At 39.5% G+C, this 24,495-nt stretch overlaps 1 protein-coding gene across 3 annotated transcripts in view; it reads left to right on the top strand.

Moving 5' to 3' along the window:
- Positions 1-21,463, top strand: part of mag (myelin associated glycoprotein) — a 43,375-nt gene extending 21,912 nt beyond the window's left edge. Inside the window, exons 4-13 of one of the 3 annotated variants that reach the window (XM_041793723.1) lie at positions 1,426-1,501; positions 1,731-2,099; positions 2,347-2,643; positions 3,433-3,690; positions 7,346-7,606; positions 9,900-10,208; positions 12,307-12,406; positions 14,095-14,191; positions 14,464-14,517; positions 14,806-21,463. In XM_041793723.1, the coding sequence (XP_041649657.1) occupies positions 1,456-1,501; positions 1,731-2,099; positions 2,347-2,643; positions 3,433-3,690; positions 7,346-7,606; positions 9,900-10,208; positions 12,307-12,406; positions 14,095-14,191; positions 14,464-14,517; positions 14,806-14,964 (1,950 nt within the window). In that variant the 5' untranslated portion in view covers positions 1,426-1,455 and the 3' untranslated portion in view covers positions 14,965-21,463. The remainder of the gene's footprint in view (positions 1-1,425; positions 1,502-1,730; positions 2,100-2,346; positions 2,644-3,432; positions 3,691-7,345; positions 7,607-9,899; positions 10,209-12,306; positions 12,407-14,094; positions 14,192-14,463; positions 14,518-14,805) is intronic. The other 2 variants (XM_041793724.1, XM_041793725.1) reach the window with 2 other exon arrangements.
- Positions 21,464-24,495: the final 3,032 nt, after the last annotated feature.

The following is a 24,495-nucleotide window of genomic DNA, read 5'->3' as shown; positions in this document are numbered from 1 at the left end:
CTTCCCCATGTAGCTAAAAACAATCGCAGCAAGCGAACGAAAATATTTTCATGCACCTGTTTTCAGGTAACAAATCCAGAGTACAGCAGGACATACTTAAATCTTAAACGTAAATACCCATCAGCACTTTCTCATCAGCTATTAGAAGAGCATCATAACTCAAACTCACCACATTTCACTATTTTGAACTGATGGCTGGGGTCAGCCCTACACATAGGTCTGTATGTGACTGGTTGACTGAGTGAGTGAGGATACCTTCAGAAAAACCCAAAGCCAACTGTATTGGCTGCCTCCAGTGCAGTGATCACCTCAGATGTAGCTTTAGCCTAGCGTCAGTTTTACTAGAACTAAACCACGTTTCTGTATGACATAAAGAACTAAAACAACACTGACAAAGCTTTTAATGATGTGAAAGATGTTATGGCTCTTGTTTGGCATGAGTATGTAATAGTTACGGGGGAAAGGGTTAGTTGTTGTGGGTGGTTGTAAACAATGGCTGCCTGTGTAGTGTTTAGCTCAGCGGCAGTTTTGTCAGAATTTGACAGTGTGTCTTTATCAAAACAAGGGCAGAGAGCCACACTGAAAGCTTTTTGTGACAGAAACTATGTTTTTGCTCTTCTCTTCTCTTCTCTTCTTGCTTCAGCATGGGTTTGCGATCATTATGGATGGGGTTTTCCGGTGTATCTAATGGCAGGTGTCACCGTATTTGTTAGCTCGGATTTCGCTGTAGGAAAGCGTCAGTTTAATCAGAAATGGACCACATTTCTTTTTAGAACAAGAGCAAAGCCAAATCGAATGCTTGTCTTGGCAGGGAAGATGTTTTTACGCGCCTCCTGACAGGCCTTTGGATCAAGTTTTGGGTAGTGGTAGTCTGTCAGCTCAAGAGTAGCACATGCAAACAATGTGTTTTTTTCTTGTCCCTCTAATTGGCCTGTGACAGACAGATTGTTCCTCCAATCACCTTCTGAGAATCTTTTAAAAAGCCCTAAATTCACCTGACGCTGTTAAAAAAAGACTTGCATTTGGCTGCTGGCTACTGCTTATTTGTAGAGTGAATGGGTGTGACCTGTGCTGATAAAACAGCTTTATAAAAGCTCAGGTTTATCCCCTATTTTACCATTTACTATCCCCTATTTTTAATGCACACCTACATGACAACTTATTGAGGGCCCTTGGAGCACGAGGCCCTGGGAAATTGCTTACATTTGTCTGTAAAACAGCCTAGGGTTTCTGCTAAAGTCCCGTACTTCAAACTTGGAGACTGAACTATTAAATCTCAGAAATATTTGAGTTTTTTAAGGATTCTTGGATATAATCTCAGTGTGAGTCATGTAGCAGCGTCAGTGCTGTAAATAAGACATTTTAAAGTTATTTTTTGCCTTGATGATGCATGTGCTATTACCGACAGGATGTCATGTGTTTCAGAGGTCTATGGTCCAGCGTTGAGCAGAGACCATGTGGTGTTTGGAGCTGCTCTTACCACTGCTGTTGATCATCAATGGTAATAAAATGTTCCCTTTTTTCATTTCATGGTGAACACAGTTAGTTGATAATCGTCCTTGGTAATTTGATACTTTTGGACAGTATGTGTTTTAAAATGATGAAGTCTTTTGACTTTGATGTCAGTAGTATTGAAAAGTCCTGAAGCTTTGGATAAATATATATTTTAACCATATTTTTAACCAAAAGCTGCATGAAAAAGTAAAAGAGTACTGTCTGATTTCTCTCAGATGCCAGTTGTCAGTGGAACGTTTGGGTACCTCGGGACATCTCGGCAATGACGAACTCCTGCGTGGTCATCCCGTGCACCTTCATGTATCCATCCGGTATCAGGCCGTACCGTGGCATTCATGGCATCTGGTACTTTGGCCAGCCCTACCCTCAGCTCTTCCCCCCTGTTGTGTTCAAATCAAGAACGGACGTCGTGCACGAGAGCTACAAAGGCCGCACGAAGCTGCTGGGCGACCTGCACCAGAGGAACTGCACTCTACTCATTAACAACATCGGCTCAGAGCACTCAGGGAGGTACTACTTTCGTGCTGACCTCGGCGGAGCCAACATGTACACGTTTCCAGACTTCGCTGAGCTCAAAGTTCTTGGTAAGCCGTCTGTCAGTACACAGTAAAAACAGTCAAATCAGCAGTATAACGTTACTTGATTCAGAAGCTGTTAGCTATTAGATAACTATTATGACTTAATTCATTCTAACTGAAAGGGGAAACAGTTAGAAATTAGCAATGCCGTTTGCATTATAAACATGCATAAACGCATCATTTTAGCAGCACAGTAGATTTAGTGTTACTATATTACCTTACTTGAGGAAGTGTTTGTGTTCCTTCCCATCAGATCAACCCAGCATTGACGTCCCAGAGGAGATTGTCAGTGATGAGAGTCTGGAGCTGACATGCTACGCTCCTGACAACTGCCCTGACATGACTCCTGAGATCCAGTGGATGTACACCGACTACCTGCCTGACCCTGAGTTCAGCTCTGACTACATGGAGGAGAGCAACACAGCCGTCCTCTCCAGCACCCTCACCTTCACACCCAGACCCATGCACAACGGCCAGCTCCTGGGCTGCAGGGTCTACTACCCAAACACCACACTGGTCTATGAGAGGCTCGTCTCTCTGGACATCAAGTGTAAGTTAAAATGACAGCAATTACAGTTTCACACTGTTTGACATCCTCCTCTGTGTTTGTGTCATGCAACTTACAGTTTTATAGTTTTAGTTCTGTGATCAAATGTAGAAGAGGATGAACATCTCGGTTAGAGAGATACTTCAAGATTAAAGGGGACATATTATGCAAAAATCACTTTTTCAGGCTTTTCTAACAAAAACATGTGCCCCTGGCCTGTCCACAAAAAAAGTATCAGAAAAATCCATTCCCTCTCTCCCTCTCTTTCTACACCTTTCAGAAAATGTGTGTTGAAACAAGCCATTCTCAGATATTAATCGGTGTGACCTCACAGTAAGCACCCGCCCCCAGGTTTGGTTGGCCCTCCCCCACTTGGAGGAAAGTTCTGCCCTCCTCTCCTGATCTTCCTCTCAGCTGCCAGCTGAAATGCTGGATAGCTCAGTGGGTTACTCTGCTGACTATGGTCTGGGAGAGTGATGGTTCAAATCCCAGTCAAGCCCTGAACTTTGGATAAAAGTGTCTGTTACATTGTAACATCCATTTCCTGAGAGGGGTGTGGTCAGGGGCGGAGTCAGACAGCTTAGTAACATCTACAGCCACAGACAGAAAGGGCTCGTTCTGAGAAGGGCTGAAACAGAGGGCTTTTTAGACATGCAAAAATCCAATTCTGGAGTGTTTTTTCAGCATCACACTTCACAGGCATGTTTTGGGAATCTCTGAGAACAATATAAACTTGTCTTAAAAGGGTAAAATATGTGCCCTTTAAGTTCTCTGTCTTATTTTTCCTCCCAGACGCTCCACGCTCAGTGTGGGTGAATGTATCCTCAGAAGTGATGGAGGGCAGCTCTGTGACGCTTCACTGTGAGGTGGACAGTAACCCTCCTCCTAGGATCTCCTGGATGTTTGGAGACCAGGAACTTCTGTGGGACACAGCATCCAACATCTCCCTCTCTCTAGACGATGTGACGCCTGCACAGGAAGGAATCTACACCTGCGTCGGGGACAACGGCTACGGCATCATGAACACTTCACTGTACCTCTCTGTCAAGTGTAAGTCTCTGAGAGAACAGCCAGTTAAACACATTTAGCTTGTTTTAGCAGAATAAGAGACAAATCAAACTGCATTTATCATGATTTTAAGATGATAACACAAAAATGTGTATTATATGAACTCTTCCATTAGGCCGCTGAAATAATCTTTATCATAAAGACTTGCATTGTGGTTCTTAAATCTTTGCAACTGGTGTCTGGACGATGGACTGCTAGTGTTGTTGACCCAGATTTACAAAAATTGCAGTAGATTTAAAGAAGGAATAGCCTCAAACATTAAAAGAGCCCTCTTGGATCAACTCTGTAGCTGCTGTTGAGAGAAATGCTCTTTACTTTTCAAAGAATCTCAGCTTTGAAAGGAAATCATTATGCATTTCAGAGGTTTAGAGCCAAGAGGAGGCAATAACTAAACTGTAAGAATTTTAAGCAAGAAAATGGAAAAATAAATATATAGAGAAAAAATATTTTTAAAAATCTCACTTGTTCCCATAATACTTAAATCAAAGTGCAGCTTCTCATCTGAGGGAATACCAAATAAAACATGAGTGTATCTTAGAATTTCACTGCCTTTCTGTTGGTTAAAGTTTCAGGGTGCATTCACACCTGAGCTGTTTGGTCCATGTGAAACAAACTCTGGTGCACTTTGTCAGATAGTTTGTTTAATTTGAGGAGGGGGATGCTAAAACAAACTCTGGTGCAGACTCGATGAGAAAGTGATCTGAACCAAACAAGGAAAGGGACCCTAAAAGCAGCACGTTGTGGGTGGAATTTCAACAGCAAGCACCTGTAATCAATATCAAAAAGGTTTGCATAATGTGGTTTACTTTAGCATGGCTAGTACAGGCAGCCTTTAGTCCTCTTAGCAGGTTAATGTCCAGATGCCTGTGCTGAATGTGATTATACATTGTTCTGGTCAATACTTGGCAGTTTAACATGGCACAGCCTACATCTAACTTTATTTCTGTTTTATACATCAAATAATTGAAACTGCTGCATGCTATGAAACCATTCCCTGCTGTGTATTTGCATATTTCTAGGTTATAGTGCATAATCTCTATTCACAGATTCTATATATATATAAAGAGGGATGATCTGTACAAAGGGGTGGTGAATTTTACTATGTTGCGTGTTCTGGTTTAGTCTGAAGTACAGTTGTAGTCTGAGCTGTATTGACCAATCACACATCAACAGGCTTTGGTGTATACACTCTGCGTTAGCAACAACAAACCTTTAGGACTTTGCCTGTGCTAACCAGCTCCCTTTGACAATATTCTAATGATTTGTTTACCACTGTTAACAAATATAAGCATAAAAGTAAAGCTAACAAGCCATTGAAAGTCAAATATTTCAACCTGGGCCCCAAACTTGCTTGACAGTGCTTATAAAGCCAACAAGTGGGTAAATTCTCTCACTACTTGAAAAGCCCCAGAAGGATTAAATCAAATGCCACTGAACAAACATGTTCAGAAGTTGTTTTCTTCTACTTATAAGAACTGGCATGTTAAAGCTTGACTTTCTGCTTTTACCTTGAATGTGAGAAAAGTAAGATTAAAATTAGTTTTCTTCTTTTGGGGTTAAAGAGCTGAAATAGGAGTGAGCACCTGTGGTATCTTACATAAATTCTGCTGTGGACTTGTCAGATGAATGCTGCTACTACAGGGCAGCCTTTACACTTCAGATACACTTCACAAGTTTGAATTTTTGGCAATATACTATCTGGACAAAAGTATTTAGCCACCTGCCCGTTACACTAATAAGGACTGTACTGGCTTTGTATTTAAATACTTGTATTTTAATATGGAGTTGCCTCCCTTTTGCAGCTCCTCCAGGAAGACTTTCCACAATATTTTGGAGTGTTTCTGTGGGAATGTGTGCCCATTCATTCTGTAGAGCAATCATGAGGTCAGGCAGTGACGTTGGATGAAAAGACCTGGCTCGCAATCTCTGTTCGAGTTCACCCCAAAGGTGCTCAAAGGGGGGGTTGAGGTCAGGGCTCTGTCTTTATAGTCCTTGCTTTGTGCACTGGGGCTCAGTCATGTTGGAAATGAAAAGGGCTTTCAAACTTTTGCCACCAAGTTGGAAACATAGTATTTTCCAAATCAGCATTAAGATTAGCCTTCACTGGAGATTAGAGGGCTAGCCCAAACTCCGAGAAACAGCCACATACCATTATCCCTCCTCCATCAAAATTAATGCGGTCAGGCAGGTAACATTTTCCTGGCATCCGCCAAACCCATACCCACCCATCTTACTGCCAAACAGAGAAGTGTGACTCATCACTCCACAGAACACATTTCCACTTTGCTTGGCTCATGGGAGCCCATTCCATAAAGCTCCTGTCACAGTTTTTGTGGTTCCATTAATGCCAGTGAAAGTTCTGAATTCTTCAGCTATGGAATCAGCAGAGTGTGCCTCATTGACCCTGCTCGGTGATTTTACATGGTCTTCCACTTCATGGCTGGGTTACTGCTGTTCCTAAACGCCCTCAGTTTCAAATAATATCACTTATAGTTGACTGTGGAATATCCAGCAGGGAGGAAATTTCACGAACTGTCTTATTGCAAAGCTGGCATCAATCACAGTACCACACTAGAAGTCACTGAGTTCTAACAAGCATTTGCCAGATAATGGATGATGATTGCCAGTGGGCTTGACGACTGAGCAGTAGATGGCAGTAACCACTGACCAGAACTGAAGCCCCAACTAGCTGACTATATTACACAACATTTGACCTGCTCCGGTGTGCTCGACAAAGTGAAAGTTAATCAATTCAAATGAAAAATGCAACAATGGGTCCACCAAACTTTATATTTGAAGGTGATCTTATTATACAGAATGCTTTTTTAGCCTGAAATCTCCCTAAAGCTGCAAATCCAGATAATGTAATGTCGAATTTTTTGTAGCAGATATTTTTAAAATTTATTTTTACATTATAATGTGATCAAACCTGCTGATTGATAATCAGTTTGTAACAGGGGCATTGTCTTTTGAATGGCTTTCCTCCTGTGTTTTAAATAAAAGAGTAGGCTGTGGTTCTGCAGCCAATCATAATGGCCGAAATTGATTTCAGAAAATGTTTGTATCAAAATTTCATGCAAGATTTTAGCAAAACTCCTAACTATTGGAAAGGGGTTGTACATGTTGTCTCACAAAAGTAAAGCATCAGGGAAGAGAATCTGCAGCTCCCCTCACTGCTGCAGAACTTAATAACAAGTGTTGTCTCATTTTTGAGCCATTTGGCCCTCAACTTTATTGTCCTGGCTCACTCTCAAGCTCTCTCAGAGGTACTTTTAGCAGCAGCATGTTGCTTTTATCATTACAACAGCTCTAAAAGAGCAAAGTAGACTTTTGTTATGAACCAAATAGCACATAAAGGCAATTTGCAGCCAGTTGGTGAACATGAAGGAGCATTCAGCAGCTTTTGACTGAGTTATTTCCCTCAGGAATTAGCAGAAAGAGAAAAGAAATGCAAATGACTCTGGTTGAATTATAATGTTGGTCCATAACTGCTGAATGACTGCCTTGTTGTGTTCCTAACTTGTTTCTGCTGCTTCACACTGACTAGAAAAACTTTGGTAGTTGTAACTAATACCATTGTTAGCAATAGAGATGTTATCCAAATCCAAATAGAAATTTTCTCTTTATTTTGTTGCAGATCCTCCACGTGAGCCCCAAGTTAATGAGTCCATGACGGTACAAGAGGGAACCACACTGGCTCTGCACTGCAGCACCCAGGGCAGCCCGGCTCCCACCCTCACCTGGCTGAAGGATGGAGAACTGGTGGGCACCATCACTGCCGACGAGCTCTCTGTGTTGGAGATCGTGGAAATCACACCGCAGGGAGATGGACAGTACCGCTGCCTGGCTGAGAACGAGCATGGAAGAGCCAGCAGCTCCCTCAACATCACTGTAGAGTGTGAGTGCTTCACTGTCCTACAGTACCAAGCTCAAAATGAGAATTTTCACTGATTTCAAGATTCAAGTACCCTTAACTGTATTATACTTTTAAATGTAAAAAGTAAACACTAGGGACATGAGCCCTCCAGGTAATCATCAGTTTTGCATGGCTGTTGGAAAACACTCATCAAATTAGAGTTTAAAGCTTCAGTATGTAACATTCATGAGAGCCGTGTAGAACCAACTCTACTCCCCCTCCTTCCTGTTCTTCTCCCTAGTTGAGCTCCGTAGCTCCGCCCCTCTTCTCACATACCTCCTCGCGAATGTGCATGTCCGCTGACTCGAATACTGATGGTGGCAAAGCTCTTGTGGAGTGATCTTGCTCTGCTTTTCCACTGAAATCAATGGCCAGATTACAGGCAAGAAAACACTTCATCTCAGCATGAACAAATTCTACGTAGGACCGAACACTGCTGGTAACTCCGCCACTGTATCAACTTCTCACTGAGCTGAGAGGCAAAAGTGCACCTACTACAGCAGCCAGTGATTGACTGCGAGTGCTAGCCTCCTCGTTGGCTGGAGCATCGTCCCTTGCTGGTTTTCCTCAAGTTGCAGCACAAGGAGGCGTTGCAGAAGTGTGTTATTCTCTTAGATGGCTTTAATAACAAGACCCTGACGGGTTGTGTTGTTTTTGTGGGCATACCATACTAAAAATAAATCGCTTACTACAGCTTTAAAAGCCCTCAATCCTGCCATATTTTCCTCATACATCTTTTCACTCTCGTAGATGTTGTTTGCTGTGATGGGGGTTTGGTCTCTGGCTGGATGAATGCCGTTGGCTCATGGAAGCTTTCTTTGACATATCTTAATAGAAGCATATCTTCAGTCACACAGTTTTCATAAGTAGCAGACTAATCTCCACTTTTGTATTATCATAATGATGTCTGCTAACAGGAAAAGAAACTGTCTTTACTAGTTTCTCCTTCTGTTTTAAGTGCATGTGGTTATTCATTAGCCTGAAACACCAGATAGACAGTTTCAAATGTGTGCACTAATTGCATGGATTTATTTCACATTCATCTAGGAAACCTCCCTTAAAAAGTGTTTGAGAAGGGAGAAACGTTCCTGAAAAAATTCTTGGAAATTTCTTGGGACGAATGTCCAGTCTGTCACATTCATTTCAAGCCAACCAGAGTGACAAGACAAAATTAGGTCGTTGTCATCCACAGCTCCAGTAGTGACCTGAGCTTTCGGACACTGGAGCTTGTTATAAAACTCAGAAGAAGTGCAAGAAGTCTTCTTCCCCAAGAATGGTGTTCAGTGTGTCTCTTGGCTCTTATTTTAATAAAGAATTTTAGCCCAGTTCTGTTTAAACTGGTGCTATACTATTAACTACATCTGAGCTAATCGCTACACTGGCAGCAGCCATTGTATATACTGGTGTACTTAACAACTAAACCCCACCTGTCACTATTGCAAACTCATGCCTAATGAAAAGCTTTCAGTGCTGTTCTTGCTCTTTATTTAATAAAGAAATGTGGTCCAGTTCTGATAAAAACTGCTGTTATATTATAGTTACATCTGAGCTAAAAGCTACACAAGTGGCAGCCATTGCTATTGGCTTCCAGTAAAGAATGCTATTGCCTCATTCTCCTCAAATGTCCCCAGCTGGTTTGGTCTAATGTCAGACCAGGCACAATTAGTTCAGATTGGAGCTTTGCAAGAGGGATTTGCCTGATGACAGATATGGAATCTGGTTTGAAACATCTGCTTTGCAAGGTTAGCTCTGCATTAACCAGGAAGGCTACTTTTAACTCTTTCTCACCCTCATTATTTGAGATTCATCCATAAAACCAGAACAGTGGATTATGGTGTAAATACACCTTATGAAGTGTAGTTTTTAATGAAGACTCCTCTATTTAAAAAGACAAAAGTGGGGAAGGTGTGCAGTACACCTGGTCTCTACTTGAGCTGGAAATGTCCTGAGGCGCCACAACATAATGTGGGTTGAGTTTCACATTACCATGAGTGCATGGGCGGGAGTACACAGCTGTTTACAGAGAATAACTGTGGTCCATTTCATATAAGCAGCATAAAACATGAATGAGACCCAGCAACAGAACTGCAGCTTCCAGTTGCAGTTCCTTATGTTGAGGTCTTTGATGTAAGAAAATTATCCAACTTACATTAAAGTAACACATATCAACTGACAAATTTTCAAAATAAGTAGTTGCCCAGACAAACATCATTTTGGGAGAAAAACAAGGTTTTATCACCGTATTTAAGCCTTTTCCTGTGTCTTTTTTCTATAGATGCCCCGGTGCTTCTTGAGGAGTCAAAGTGCACAGTTGTCAGGGAGGGAGTCCAGTGTGTGTGCATGGCCACAGGAAACCCTGAACCCACCATTGAGTTCTACCTGCCAGACCTGAATATCACAATCAATGAAACAGACGGCCGGTTCAACTTCTACACGCACACAGATGGACACACCTCCACGGGCATGATCAAGCTTCGGGAGAAAGGCGAGCGGGTAGACAATGGCGGCCCCGCCGTTAACGTCCACTGCAGCATCTACAACATGTACGGGAGAGAGAGCGTACTTCTGGAGCTTCAGCAGGAGAGTGAGTAGAGGGTGGGATTTAGACTAATATTTGATAGAATCATACATAAATAATAATACATACTATGAATGCAAGAAGTCCAGTGATGTTTTCGTTAAGTAATCCCCTTATCAATATTTGATTCCTCTTACCTATTGAGGTTGCAAAATAATTCACTATTTTATCGTTATCATGATTTGATCATTGAAAATGTGATTTTAACTTCATTTTGAGACATGTTGCAGTTATTTGAAAGTGTTGATCCATCGCCTTTAGATCTACTCTGTAAAGAGTCAGTTGATCTAAGCTCTACAACTTTTAAATTTTCCAATCATGCCCTTGGGCAGAGTGTTTAGATGTGTTTATTATGTGTCTAGTTGTGTTTGGATGTTGCCTGTTGTGCAGTGATCCCTGCTGGGGTTATTTTGGTCGTGTTTATGGTGGATTGTTGTTTCTGATGTGAGACACATTTGCACCATGTGTGAAGCTACCCACCTAGTTAGTGTTTTGATTTAGGTTTTCCTGAAGTCCCAGCATATTTTTCGTCAATATGCTTCACCATGCTATGAGGTTGACTCTCTGCTTTGTTCTTAGTAGAGGAGACCCACCTTGCCACAGATTTGTATAAAGAGTTACTGCAGCTCTGTCCAACTGTAAAATATTTAACTCTTTAAAGGTGTATTTTAATTGTGTCTATTGTGGCCCAATGTAGATACATTCAAAGGGTTGAAATTAAACTCTACATGAGTTTAACAATGCCAGTTTTGCTGGCATTTCACTTTATTATAGAAGTGTGACTTTATCTTAACAGCCTGGTTAGAGATCTATTCTCTTGTTGTTCTTACCAATAAGGAAAGATCATATTTTACTGCTACTTAGTACTTAAAATAAAATCTAGTGCCGTCAGGTAAAAAAATGGGATTAAAAATTGTATGCTGAGTATCCGCACTCTGATGCTACCAAACAACCAGCTAAAGTAGCTTTGTAAATTTAATATTAACACATGGAAAAATTCTCAGTGCTCTTATTTTGTATAACTTAATGGATAAAATCCATATTCTACACATCAGCATCATCCTAGGTTGGCTAGGATCTGCTCTTGGTCTCTACTTCTCCTGTTGCAAAAGCTGGTAGAAAGTTTGATGGCATTTAGAAATATGTCCTTTCTGATTATTTTCTTAATATTCGTATTAAATCTAACAGTAATGCAATCTCAAATTATCAACATTTGTGATTAATTGCAATTTATTAATTACAAAGACTGTAATTGAATACTTTTACTTGACTAGATTTATAAACCATTGCTTTGAATTCTTCTTCAGTGAAATTTAACCAGAGTAACTGTACTTTTCCTTTGGTACAATGGTCATGTACTTTATCCACATCTGCCGATTACCCAGTAAAGGCTAATCAATAATCAGATCTTAAACTGACATCTTTATTTGGGGAGTGCTAAAACAGAGAGAGCTCAGTTAACCAAATAAAGAAAAAATGTTTAAAAGATAGGTACACTAATTTGATGCATGAAAGGTTTATTTTTTGCATCTCTCTTTTCCAAGTGCAACTCTACTCTGTAATCCAACCAGGCCCAAATTATGAGTCTTTAGCAGAAATATCAGGTTTAATGTAGAGGTAGCTAATCAGGATGTATTCCAGTTACATTCAGAAACAAACACCAATGGCATTGCCAACTGGTGCAACTAGAATATCGGTATCTTTCCCATGAAAACTGTGACTACTGGACTGTAGAAGCCTGGATTCAAGCTGCCAGTGTTTCTGCTTAGGGAGCATTCTCTCCAGACAGTACACTACGATACTAGTAACAATCCAGCAACATTTCAACCTGTTTTAATACTACAGTGACAAAAATATAAGTCCCAGTTACCCAGTATGGAGGGATGTTTTCTTAACTCCAAAAAATGCAGGAAAACTCTGTATAAAGTGCACAGAAGCATTGACAGTGTGCTGCTCTCATTCTTTCACAGCAACTTTTAGTTCAAAATATGACTGAAGATCAGACGTTTTTTTGCTTTGTTTTTTGTGCTGTTAGATACCAGAAAAATGCCTGATATAAATCTTTATGGGATAATGTGCTCATATTCATTGCTCTCATTTTCAGAAAAATACATGATGGCAGTTATTGTCGGCACTATTGGAGGGGTTGCTGTCATAGCCTTCATCATCGCAGCAGTGAGATACGTTGGCCACAACAACAAGAAGTGAGTATAAAGGACATACTAATTGAGAAGCCGATGCGAGGCAGAAGTAGTAATTTTTCCTTACTAAGCATTTTCTGATATCCAAGGAAACACTTAAGCCTTGCCATCCATTCTAAAACACTTTGATGCACTTTGTAAATGAGTGAATGTGGGATTGATGTGGCAGAGCAATTTTGAGTTTATTTGCCAGGACAAGTCCCAGTAGAAATCCTTGGAGATCCACATTGGCTTCCTTTTGGAGTGGGTTAGCAGGCTGGACTAACCTTATATTTTGCAGGCACAATTCCCCTTCTCTGACACTGCTTCTGTATCCTGTATCCTTGACCTGCTATGCTAAATACAACCCAGGTAGCCCTCTTGTGACACCTGCCAACGTAATAAAAGCCTACAAATGGAAGAAACCATAAATGTGTACAGATCTGCAGCTTTTAAAGTAATAGTTCCACAAATGTAAGAGCAGTTTACACCTTTAAAGGTTGTATGACGTTTAACTTAAAGACTTGTAGGGTGAATCAACATACAAATAACAGTTCCAAAAAAGCTGGTACACTGTTTGAAATATAAATAAAAACAGTGGACAGTGATTTGCAAATCCTTTTCAGCCTTCATTCAATTGAATACAGCACAGAGACAAGGTATTCAATGTTAAAGTGGGGACGACGTTAACATTTTAAAGATATATAAACATTCTGAATTTGATGCCTGCAGTATGTTCCGAAAAAGATGGGACAGGAGCATGTTCACCACTTTGTTGCATCTCCTTTTCTTCTAATAACATGCAAGGAATGTCTGGGGCTTGACCATTCAACAACTTTCCCAGTCTTTTCTTGCTCCTGTCCCAACTTTTTTGGATTATGTGGCAAGTTTCACAGTTGAAAAGTGTGTATAAATATAAAACAGTAGGTTTAACATTATATACCGTGTCTTTGTGCGCTATTCACATGAATGTGCTGAAAAAGACTCACAAATCACTGTATTCTGCTCCATACACATTTTACAAAGCGTCCCAGCTTTTTTAGAATTAGGGTTTGTATACACTGATAAAAGAAAATTGTAGACCAACTTAAAAGAACCTGCTTTATCTTGTCACAACCAATTTATTCAAGTTTCTCAGCTCAAAAAAATAAGTTGTAACTTAAGTTTACTTCATGCAACTTGTTGAACAAACTTAAATAAATTGCTTGTGACAAACTGAAGCATTTTTAAGTAGGTGTACAATTCTCCTTTTTGCAGTTCACTCTGTCCTCTCCTTTTGTCAGCAAATTTTTCAGGGAGGTGAATAGGAAGCATAAAAAAATACATTTTCAGTAGCAGACACCTGCTACAAACAGAATACATACGGATTACTACTTGAAAAGCTGCAGAGCTGTATAATATTTGTGATTTATTACATTTATGAGCTGTTATTACATTGGCGGTTGTCACACTTCTTAACCTAGGTGCTTTATTTTAGCCTTGAGGCATATTTGGACCCCAAAATTTGCAAGCTTTCTCTGGCAATTCACCCCTGAAGTGGGTGTGAGCTCAGCGACTAAACCCATGAAATAACCACATCACTCACAGCCATAGTTGGCCTCCAGCATAACCTTACAGAGCTTGTTGTTTTAAAATGGATGCCCAGGCTTGGCGTGTCACCCTGCGTTAGTGGCAGTCACGACCGAGTCTGATTATGTGACTCCGTCCCCCAGAGAGAATGGCAACCCTAGGCAGGACGTGGTCCTGGAGAACCCAGCTTTGTACTACAGCGCAGTCAAGAAGGACAAACAAAATCTGAGGAAGAAAGTGGTGAGACATGCTGATGTCAATAATCATGAATATGACGGAGATTGGCTTGGATGACCATTCTCTGATTTTGTGGGGTTACAGTTTTGTGTAATGCAACAATTTGTATTAAATCCAACCCCATTTTGACCTCTGAAAACGAGGTATTAAAGGAAACCTCTCCCACTAGCAGTCCAGTAGCTCCATTCATGACCTTTCCAAACACTGTTTTCTCCTGCTTTCATCGCTTCTCTGCGTTTTTCTGTCTGTTTTTCTCTCCCCTAACTCTTGCACAGCTTAAGACAGAGCTGTTGGGCTCAAAGTTTAACTCCATTCTAGAGGAGACTACGGTAAGGTTCAAAATCAAACCCCCCATAAAAAACACAAGCTCAATGATGGACGCATCTCCTCGCATACCAGCTTCTGTGTTGCGTACACTGCTGATTGTTTCTGAACCTGCCCTCTGCATGGCTGCCTCATTACTAACACAAACAGCCAGACTAACAGGAAACATCTCAATCTCCCTGTCAGTTGTCAACCAGTAACCACTAACGTCTTTTTTATGGTGTCTGTCCAATCTACCGTCACCTGAGGTGTCGCCAGTGATTTGTATCACCGACTGGTTTTTCCGTCTGCAGGGAGAAGACGGGGATTATCAGCCTGTGGGCTCTTTGGCAGGACTGGAGAGGCAAGAGTTGAATTATGCTGCTTTGGAGTTTATCGGGGCCAGGCCCAGGGAGGGGGCCTCAGGGAGGGGGGATGATGGCAGCAACTACTCGGAAATCAAAGCCAAATGAATCGCGATCCTTCCCTGATCCCTCGGCTATTCGAGACGCAGTGGCAGTCCCAAAGCACCCTCTGCCCCATGAACTGTTTAGTAACCACCTTCCTCTACTCTACGTCCCCTACATATGACGACTCCTGGTTTCTCATTTCTTCAGATTTGTCACATATAATGTACCACGCCGGCACCTCCCCCTCATGCTGCCCCCCCTTCACCCCATGGGACACCCCTTCCCTTTCCTTCATTTGGAAAAACTGGTACTCATTTTGGTCAGTGAATGACCCATGGGACAATGTAATAGAAATTCTTTCAATTTCTAGTCTCATTTGTAGTTCATGGGCTCTTAAACATGCATTGTTAACCAGCGGCCATGTTTTTGTTGCTTTGTTCATGTTTTCCATTGTGATTGTTGATGTAATGGTCAAACGATTGATACAGCCTATGAGTGTTCACATCAGTTTCAGTTTTTGCTCTTCATCTGTCCTTTCTGTCACTGTGTCTGCTGCAAGTCGAAGCGTCAGGGCAAGGAGTAACTGTGCTTTTTGTTCTGTTATATTTATAGCGGGGTTTCCATCCAGCAGTTTTTATACACATTTCAGTTTGCACTGAAAAATAATGTGCAAATTTGAAAGAAAAGACCTGAAATATCACAAAAACTTTTCATGCTTGGAGATGTAGTAAATTTGACAAATTGATAAAGGGAAAGTGCAACTTTTGGGCTGAAAAACACCACTCTGGACGTTTTTTTTATTCAAAACACTCCATTATCACAGACAAAATCCTACTTTGTGTTGTTGGTCTTTTCCCTACTTTCTACAGTTCTACATAGATGCTACTCTGTTAGCCATTAGCTGAAATATTAATTACCTCTGGTCCCCAAGATCAGAAATCAGCTAAACCAAACCTCTCCTTTCCATAATATTGTCATCTATAATGTGCTGCAAGTATGTTAAATAGTCGAGCTTTAGTGGAGGATTTTAGACTAAATATGATAGCTAAGCAAACAAGCTGCTAACTAGCTAACAGGCTATGGTGGGTCATCAGTTTTATATAAAATATAGCCAGATGAACTAGTTTGATATATATATATAGCTTGATTTATCAGTTGATATGAAGTGCAGCTAGGTCTTATAAACAGTTTAAAATATATTCATACATTTAAGTAAAAATTTTGAAATCACATTTAGCAAAAAAAATTTAAAAATTAAAATGTTAGTTAACATACAAACAAACATTTAAATGGCTAATCGAATTAGCGTTGTTTAGCTTAGCTTAGCTTGTTCAGGACAGGTCAAGTCAGGTTTGGGGGTATATACCATTCCTCTGAGAGGGGTCTGGGTGCATTTTGATTCAAATTTACTCATAAACAATGGCTGGGTGTTACATTATTAAACAACAGTATTGCGAATATTGCAGATGAAGCAACATCTCAGAGAGGAAACAGGAAAAAAGGTCTGTTTTCTAATCTGGGTTTGAATAATGTATAGACACATTTTAGAAGAAGTTACATGAACAGTGGCTCACTTTAGCTTTATTTGTTAGCTTTAGCTAAAGCTAATAAACCTTCTCTAGCTACTTAGGTAATGTCACTACCTAAGCCAATATAGCTATGATAGCTTGAACTAAAGCTAATTAAGCTAAAGTTAGCCAACATTTGCAAAAGTACTTCTAAAATGGGTTACTATTTAGCAAACATAGTAGAAGCTAACAAGCTAACATAGCTTTGTTTGCTTTAGATGTTGCTACTTCATTACCTACTTGGCGAATATAGCTTTGTTAGCTTTAGTCTGAGCTACATTAGCTGCATTTGAGAGTCTTCTTGGACTTCTTTGAAAATTTTCTAATGAGATTTTGTTTGCAAGGTTTTTGACTTTTAACTTTTCAAAAGCCTAACCCTTATCTCAGCCCTTACCTTGACCCGACCCCTACCAGAGGTTTAATCTGATTGCATTTTGAAAGCTTTAGCAAGTATTTCTGTTCTGATGTGGTCTGCCACCATAGTGATCTGCAAAGAGGTGGGGCGTCTGATAGCTGTGGCCTACAGTCAGGCTGTCTTTGATTCCCCCAGCTATCTGGAAAAAGGGGCATGGACCTGGGGCTATCTGGAGGTATTTGATAGTCCTTCTGGAGAGAAGTCACGCTGGATGCATCGACCTTTTTGGCGGTTCATGTGTCTCATAATAAAATCTTTCTCAGAATATGCAACATTCCTAGCAGGCCAACTTCTTCAATTATTTATTGACATGCAGTTTTAGGTCTGTTTTTGTCTTTGTAATTCTCCAAACACATATTCCATATTTCTCTCACTCTTCACTGCAGTGTTTTATAATTTTTCAGGACTAGCACCACCCACTGCTACCTGTTGACCTCTATTACTGGCATAACTGTGGTGGATTGAAACGCACAAAGTCGCATTTTATTTTTATCAAATTTTTACAAATTCTTGAAAGTTTTGTGGTACATTTGGATGGAAATCCCACTTGTGTTTGTTTGTCCACTGAGAGTGAACGTCTGCTCCCTTTCTTTTTGGTTAATTTCCAGAAAAGTTAACCAACTGAGGCAAGGGATGAAAGCCATCTCTGCATCTTGTTTCCAAATAATTATGTTTAATGTTTGCTGTGACCTTGTAGCCACTCATAATAAATGGTAAAAAAAAAAAAAATCCAACATCACTTTTTATAATTGAGGAGGTTTTGTAAATTCATTTGGTACCCTGCTCAGTGTTTAAAAAACGTCATAGCTTCTTTCCAGCCTTTTCCACTTAGCTGCAGAATGTGTCGAGATTTTTCGGGGGGGATTTTCTGCACTGTGGCCAAACGCAAAATGTCTCACTCCCTCCTCTGTAGAGCAGGGGTTCTAGTTTTTTAAATGGCCTGGAAAATGCAGACGTGAAGAACAACATATTTGCAAGTGAGTGGCCAAGGTGCAACTCTTTTTGACAATGTGTGTGAGTGTTTGTGTGTTCAAATCGTGCTGAAAGATTCATAGGACACTGATCACTGGGGTCTTTGGGAAGCTTGAGCAGCACTTCACTGGAGGAGTTGATGCTTTTTTCTCACAGGATTGCATCACGTTTGAATGACGAAGAGCGATGCTGACCAGCCAGTTGGTTGTGCCTCTCAAAGACATTTGATCAACCTGAGATGTAATATCAAAAAAGACTAATATTCTAACTTTATAATAATTTTATCAATAATATTTATTTAAAAAGATGTATATTGATAGGGGAAAGGTTGCCAGTATGTAGAGTAAACACCCTGCATGACTGTTTTGACAGCAGGCATCAATAGAAGTTATAAATCATGGATAAAAGCCATGAAATCAAAAGTCTCGTCCACTCTTGATCAGATATTTCAGACTGAACTCTGTCTTAATATGAGCTTAATGAATAACATCCACACTTAAACTAGTATGCATAATAGCTTGAGTCAGATCAAAGGCTTGAGTTACATGCAAGTAGAAGGAGAAATTGTATTTTAATCCATCTTTATTGATAATATTTTGGACCAAATTCCAGCAGTTTTAGTTTAACACCTCTGTTAAAATGACTATATAACACTTATTTTCAATTTATCTATTCACTCTGTTGAACCTCTTCTGCAGTTTTGTATCATTTACAATTAAATTCATTCTTTTAAATGTCACCCTTAATTCAGCCTTTGGGTGATTTTAGCACTGTCTCTTTAAGTGAGAGGGGTCATGCTGCAGACTGTTCCTCTCTGAAGGCTACTCTCACAGATGGTTCATGTGAAACACCATATATATCAGAAAGGGTGCGTCATAATTTGCTGTAATAGTTACACGAACAGTGCCTTGCTTTAGTTTCATTGGCTTTAGCTAAAGCTAACATAGCTTTGCTAGCAGCTTATGTTTCTACATAAGCCAATGTAGCTAAGCTAGCTTTTGCAATGTCAGCTTTGGCAAATGTAGCTTTGTATCTATTAAGATAACATGTCTACAAAACTTAAATAGCTGCTTTTGGAGCTAAGCTTTAGCTATATAACCCCATTATCTATAGCTAAGTTATCTGAAGCAGTGTGAGCTTTAGGAAACATAGTTAAAGGTTTTTTTTCTGCCTTTATTGGTTGATGAGGACAGTGGATAGATTTAGAAACAGAGATGAGAGAGAGACATGCAGGAAAGGAGCCACAGGCCAGAACCTCAAGACCACCTGCACCCCTGGCAATCATAGTCAAAGCTATCTTAGCTATTTAGATATGAAGCTTTTGTGGCTCCTTCGTGAGCTTAGCTTTAGCTACTTAGCTAGGTTAGCTAGATACCTACTTTGGCCATATTGCTCAATTATCTGTGTAGCTTACAAAGCAAACAGAGCTATGTCAGCTGGAGGACAAGCTTTTTAACTATGAGCAGACAGAAATTTATTTTGATTTTAATTTTGAAAATTTTGGCTTGTATTTCCTCTCTCAGATACACGGCGTCTCAGATAAACAGTCTGTGAGAGTGGCTGTCAGAGATTAACATTCTGCAGCCAGACTGTCTTGGCTTTAGGTCTCCCCTTCTTACAGGCTGGCTTTTTTTTCTGATTGGCCGCTCTCCAGAACCCAGGAAACATTGGCTATACCCAAAACAGCACACATACTGCAATACTAAGATTAATGTGAGATTTATTATAAATTATGTTCCAGTTTTATAGTGTGCAATTTTTTGTATATGAGAAGTCCCTGCATGCACACTAGATCCCTGCATTAGTCTATTTCTTCTGCTGTCTGGTGTTAGGTCAGAGTGGCAGCAGGCTAAGCAACTCGGCCCAGACATCCCTCCCCCAAACAACATTTTCCAGCTCCTCTTTGAGGATTCAGAGTCAATACCTGGCCAGGTGGGATATGTAATTCCTCCGGTAAGTTCGGTGTCTCCTCTGGAGTGTCCTTCTAGTTGGACATGCCAGGAAACCTCCAGAAGGTGGCGACCAGGAGTCCTAACCTCCATTAGTGCCAGTCATATTTTTCATTTTCATTTCAAACACAGCACTCAACCCTCTTTAGAACTATTTGGATCTAAGTGGTTTTACACTAAGAATTCAGAGCATGACTGTCTTTTTGGTTAATTCTAATTTGGTTATTACTGACTTCTCTTCTCAATCCTGTGTGCCTTCTGTGTTTGCACACTGCCCTGCAGTCTTATGCCCTTATATGGGCATTAAAAGGGCGTATCTCTATGCTGAAAAGGAAAAGTGTGGGTAAGCTCTAGCTTTTGAGCACATGGCATTCATCAGTTGGCTAGCACAGGAGCAAAACATTCAGCAGTTTAAGAATATGGCCTTAAGCAACTTTCTTAAGAACAAATGTAAGAACATTCTGTAAATGAGGCCCATTTTTTCAAAGTTATAACTGTATATATATTTGAATTTAACCATAGAAAATTCAAAATGTCTAATGCTTTTCTATGGAGGCCTATGAGCCGGATCCCAAAGTACATTGTGTGATTACAAGAAATAGGATTGGCCTGCAGTGTTGGAAGAGAGCTAAACAATAAGTAAATCCTTCCAACAACTTCACAGGATACATAGATATCTTAAGAATAACCCTCCTTAAAAAACAACCATAACAGTGAATTTGAGACATGAACTCCTTCTAGAAACATCAATAATTATTAAAAAAAGGCATCTTTTCAAAAGGTTTAAGTTTATTTGTGTGTTGTGTAACAGCCATAACCTTTAGGGTCTGTTTTCTTCGAATGAGTGATTGTTTGTATCAAATGTGAGAAAAGAGAGGCTGCCATGTTGGTGGTAATGCACAACATGGTCTTGCATCGTCACATTTCTTTTACCAGCACTGCCAATGTTTGTCACACAACAGTAACTGTTATAACAGATGAGTTGCTGAACGTTTATCCTCGATAAACACCTTTTAACTTTTAATTTCCAAACTTTGTAAGAAGTAACTCCTTTGCATTTCCTGCCTCAAGTAAAATTTGAAATATTAAAACGAATCTTTTGAACTGCAGACAAATGAGCCGACATTGTGTTTGATTAACTGAAAGTTAAAAATTTCTATTCAAGGTTTTCTTGTAGAAAACACTCAGAAAATCCCAGGTATCAAGACTGTTACAATGTTGTTAGTTTTCTGTGCATGTATAAAAAGGTCCGCCTTGTGTTAAGACATTGTTCTGTTAACTAAATAATGGATGTATTGGATGGCATTCCTACATTTTCTGTACACTCAAGGGCAATAACAAGTTCCTGTCTTTGAACATCTCACGATGGGGTTTCATTTTTACAGAGTAGAAATATGAAATATGTCTGACTTAATATTTGTGTTGTAAAGCAAACTGTATGTCCTATACTTTGTGGTGATCATAATTATCATTATGGAGAGTTTTTTTTTTATTAATTGACACAGTAATTCAGAACAGGGTTTTGCAATCTCTGCAAATAGCACTGTTATTTAATGGAATTAGGACTTCTGCAATGATGTAGTTTGCTTCTCTTTTTTATTTTACACATGCCGCAAGCAACTTCATCTGTCTTCAGTTTCATGCAAACATAAATAAAATAAAAACAAAATGCCATGGAAACAGTTGATTATTTTGAGAAAACAAACTGTGGACTGTGCTTTACCTTGTGTGTTTTTTTTAATTGTGTCCTTGTTTCACTTCTTCAAGCAAACAAGACAGAACAACATATACAAACATCAGTTTTACTATCGAGGCTTTTTTTGTGATGTAACTTAGATGATGTGAATGGATTAGTTACCTCCAGCGTGAAAGGTCATTCGGATGTCGTTCAGTCAGCAAGTTATCATCTGAACAGCTGCTGTAGAGGTCTGGCTTGTATGCATGTACACACTGGATGAAAAAGAATGAACCCTTACAATGCTGAGTTTGAACACACTTTACAGACTGCTACACTAATTAGCATTCACATTGTGAGAAATCAGGCTTTACTTAGTATTTTTTTCTAGTATGTCTTTGCTGTCTCAAGAACCAGCCTACTTGTGAGTAGTTTGACAGTAAGGCTGAAAACATGACAAGCAATTCGAATCCAATACAAATTTTCCTATGGGAACAATCCACTTTTTCCACACAGGGCCAGATAGGTTTGGGTTTTTTCCCCCTAATAAATATTACCATCATTTACAAACTGCATTTTGTATTAACTTTGGTTGTCTTTGTAAGATATTGAAATTGGTCTGATGATCCGAAACATTTAAGTGTGATAAATATGCAAAAAAAAATCAGGAATTAGAAACGGGCCAAATACGTTTTCACAGCACTGTATGGTATGGTATTATATCACAACCTGCCATATAACATCATATCCTATTCTAGTTTACCATAATACATGGTACCATACTATATCATATTGTGTCATGTCATATCATATCTTATTGAAGATATGGTATGGTATTGAAACATATTGTATCTTATCATATCATCAAATTACCATGTTAAATTGTAACGTATCTCCTTGTATTGTATCGTATAGAAGATATGGTATGTACTGAATTGTATTGTTTCCTATCATCAGGTATCATCACATATCAAACTGTGCCGTATGGTGTCATATCCTGTCTTTTCCTATCTTATCATAATGTGTCATATTGCATCATATCACATCATCATCATATTATTATTATCATAAGTACCATATTAAATATATAGTATAGTATTGAATCATACTCTATCTTATTAGATTGTACTGTATTATATCAATCAGTGATATGGTATGGTACTGTATCATATTGTGCCCTATCATATCATAGGCCTATATCATATCATATCGTAAGGGGCTGAAAATGTGACTAGAATTCGACATGAAATGGGGTCTTAAGGTATCATATTGTAAATCGTATCATACAGTATTTAGCTAATGGTATAGTATGGTACAGTATAGTATGACGTGGTATGGTATGGAGTCTTTCTACTTATACCATGGTCTTTGTGAATACTCGATTCTGGATGGCTCTGGAAATTCCATTGGTGTCAATTAACTTCTGATATACGGACACCTTTCGAACTTCTCAAGTAGTCCCGGTCAAAGAACCTTTTCAATGTTCCAAATTAATGCGCAGCAGCCGTTAGCCGTTACTCCATTATAGCAACCTGAGACAGTCATATTTCTGAGCAGGGAGTACAGCGCTGCCAGCCTGAGGTGAGTGTCGCAAAAAAACTCACTTCTCTCTTGTTCTACTGTCATAAGCTATTGTCAGAAGATTCAAATAAACAGTAGAAAAGAAGCCATTTTCTTTGTAGAGCCAAAGGAAACGCTTCTGATAAACCGGCATGATAATATTTGATGAATATTGACGTGTCTGACGGAGAACCAGCTCCCGCAGGGCGCGGACAGCTCTGTTTCACCTCTGTGACCTCGTGCTGAAGACGGTATTATTCTATGTATTTAAACAGCTGGTCTGCTAAAACTAAGATTTTTATCAGATGACTGTTCATGTTAACTTACAGGTTTATAGTCTGATCACAGAAGACTCTCCGTCTCACTCGTCTCCATGTCTCTTCATTTATAAATCCGTTCAGAAAGTGCGCTGAGCGGACTAGTTTTTTTGTTCCATTGTGACTTCGTATCTATGGCCCGCCTATTTACCGGAGTACTGAATAACGTTTACATTCCCTTAGAACGTTATGGGATTGGAATGGCTATTCCAGTTATTAGTTAAGCCCTTAGACGTTGCCAGGGGAAAGAAGCTGTTGTTGTTTAAAACTTTCTACTTTGATCACAAAACGTAAGGCATTAACCCTTACATGACTGTATCTTAAGGTATGATATCACAATACATCATATCTTTTGAAATTATATTGTACTGTATGGCATGGTATTATATCACAGCCTGTCATATTGCATTACTGTACCATAGCCTATTGTACCATACCGTATGATATCTTATAGTTTCATTTTGTGTCGTGTCATATCGTATCACACTGTATCAAAGATATGGTATTGTATTGATCATACTGTATTTTATCATATTGTCAGGCACCATATCAATCATTTTGTATTGTATCTTAATTTTTCGTATCGTATCCTGTCCTATCCTGTCCTATCAAATAATTTCTAGTGAAGATTTATGTATTGAATCATAATGTATCTTATATCATCGGGTACATATTGCACCATGCCACATTATAACATATCAGATCCTGTCCATTTACATCCTATCTTCATATCATATAGCATCTTAATCACATCGTGTCAAAACAGTATGGAATCATATTGTATTTTCTCATATAACTTGTTGTCTTAACTCAGTATATCCTATCATGTTGTACCAATGATATGGTATTGTACTGTATCTTATTATACCTTATCAGATGCCTATCGTATTATATATTATAATTTCGTATCATTGCATATGGCATCAGTGGAATGACGTGGCATGGCATGGCACTGTTATGGCATGATATGCAATGAGATGGTTTGGTATGACATGGTATGGTATAGTATGGCATGGTATGGTATGGTTTGGTATGGTATAATATGACGTGACATGGTGTGGCAGACAGGTGATTCCTGCTGCACAGCAGAGTAGTGGGGGGGGGGCAGCAGAGGAGAGGGTGTTAATTGTAGACACCT

The sequence above is a fragment of the Cheilinus undulatus genome, linkage group 8 (genome assembly GCF_018320785.1).
Source record: "Cheilinus undulatus linkage group 8, ASM1832078v1, whole genome shotgun sequence".
Lineage (NCBI taxonomy): Eukaryota > Metazoa > Chordata > Actinopteri > Labriformes > Labridae > Cheilinus > Cheilinus undulatus.
The sequence above is the reverse complement of the archived record's forward strand: the minus strand, read 5'-3'. Positions and strand labels throughout refer to the sequence as shown.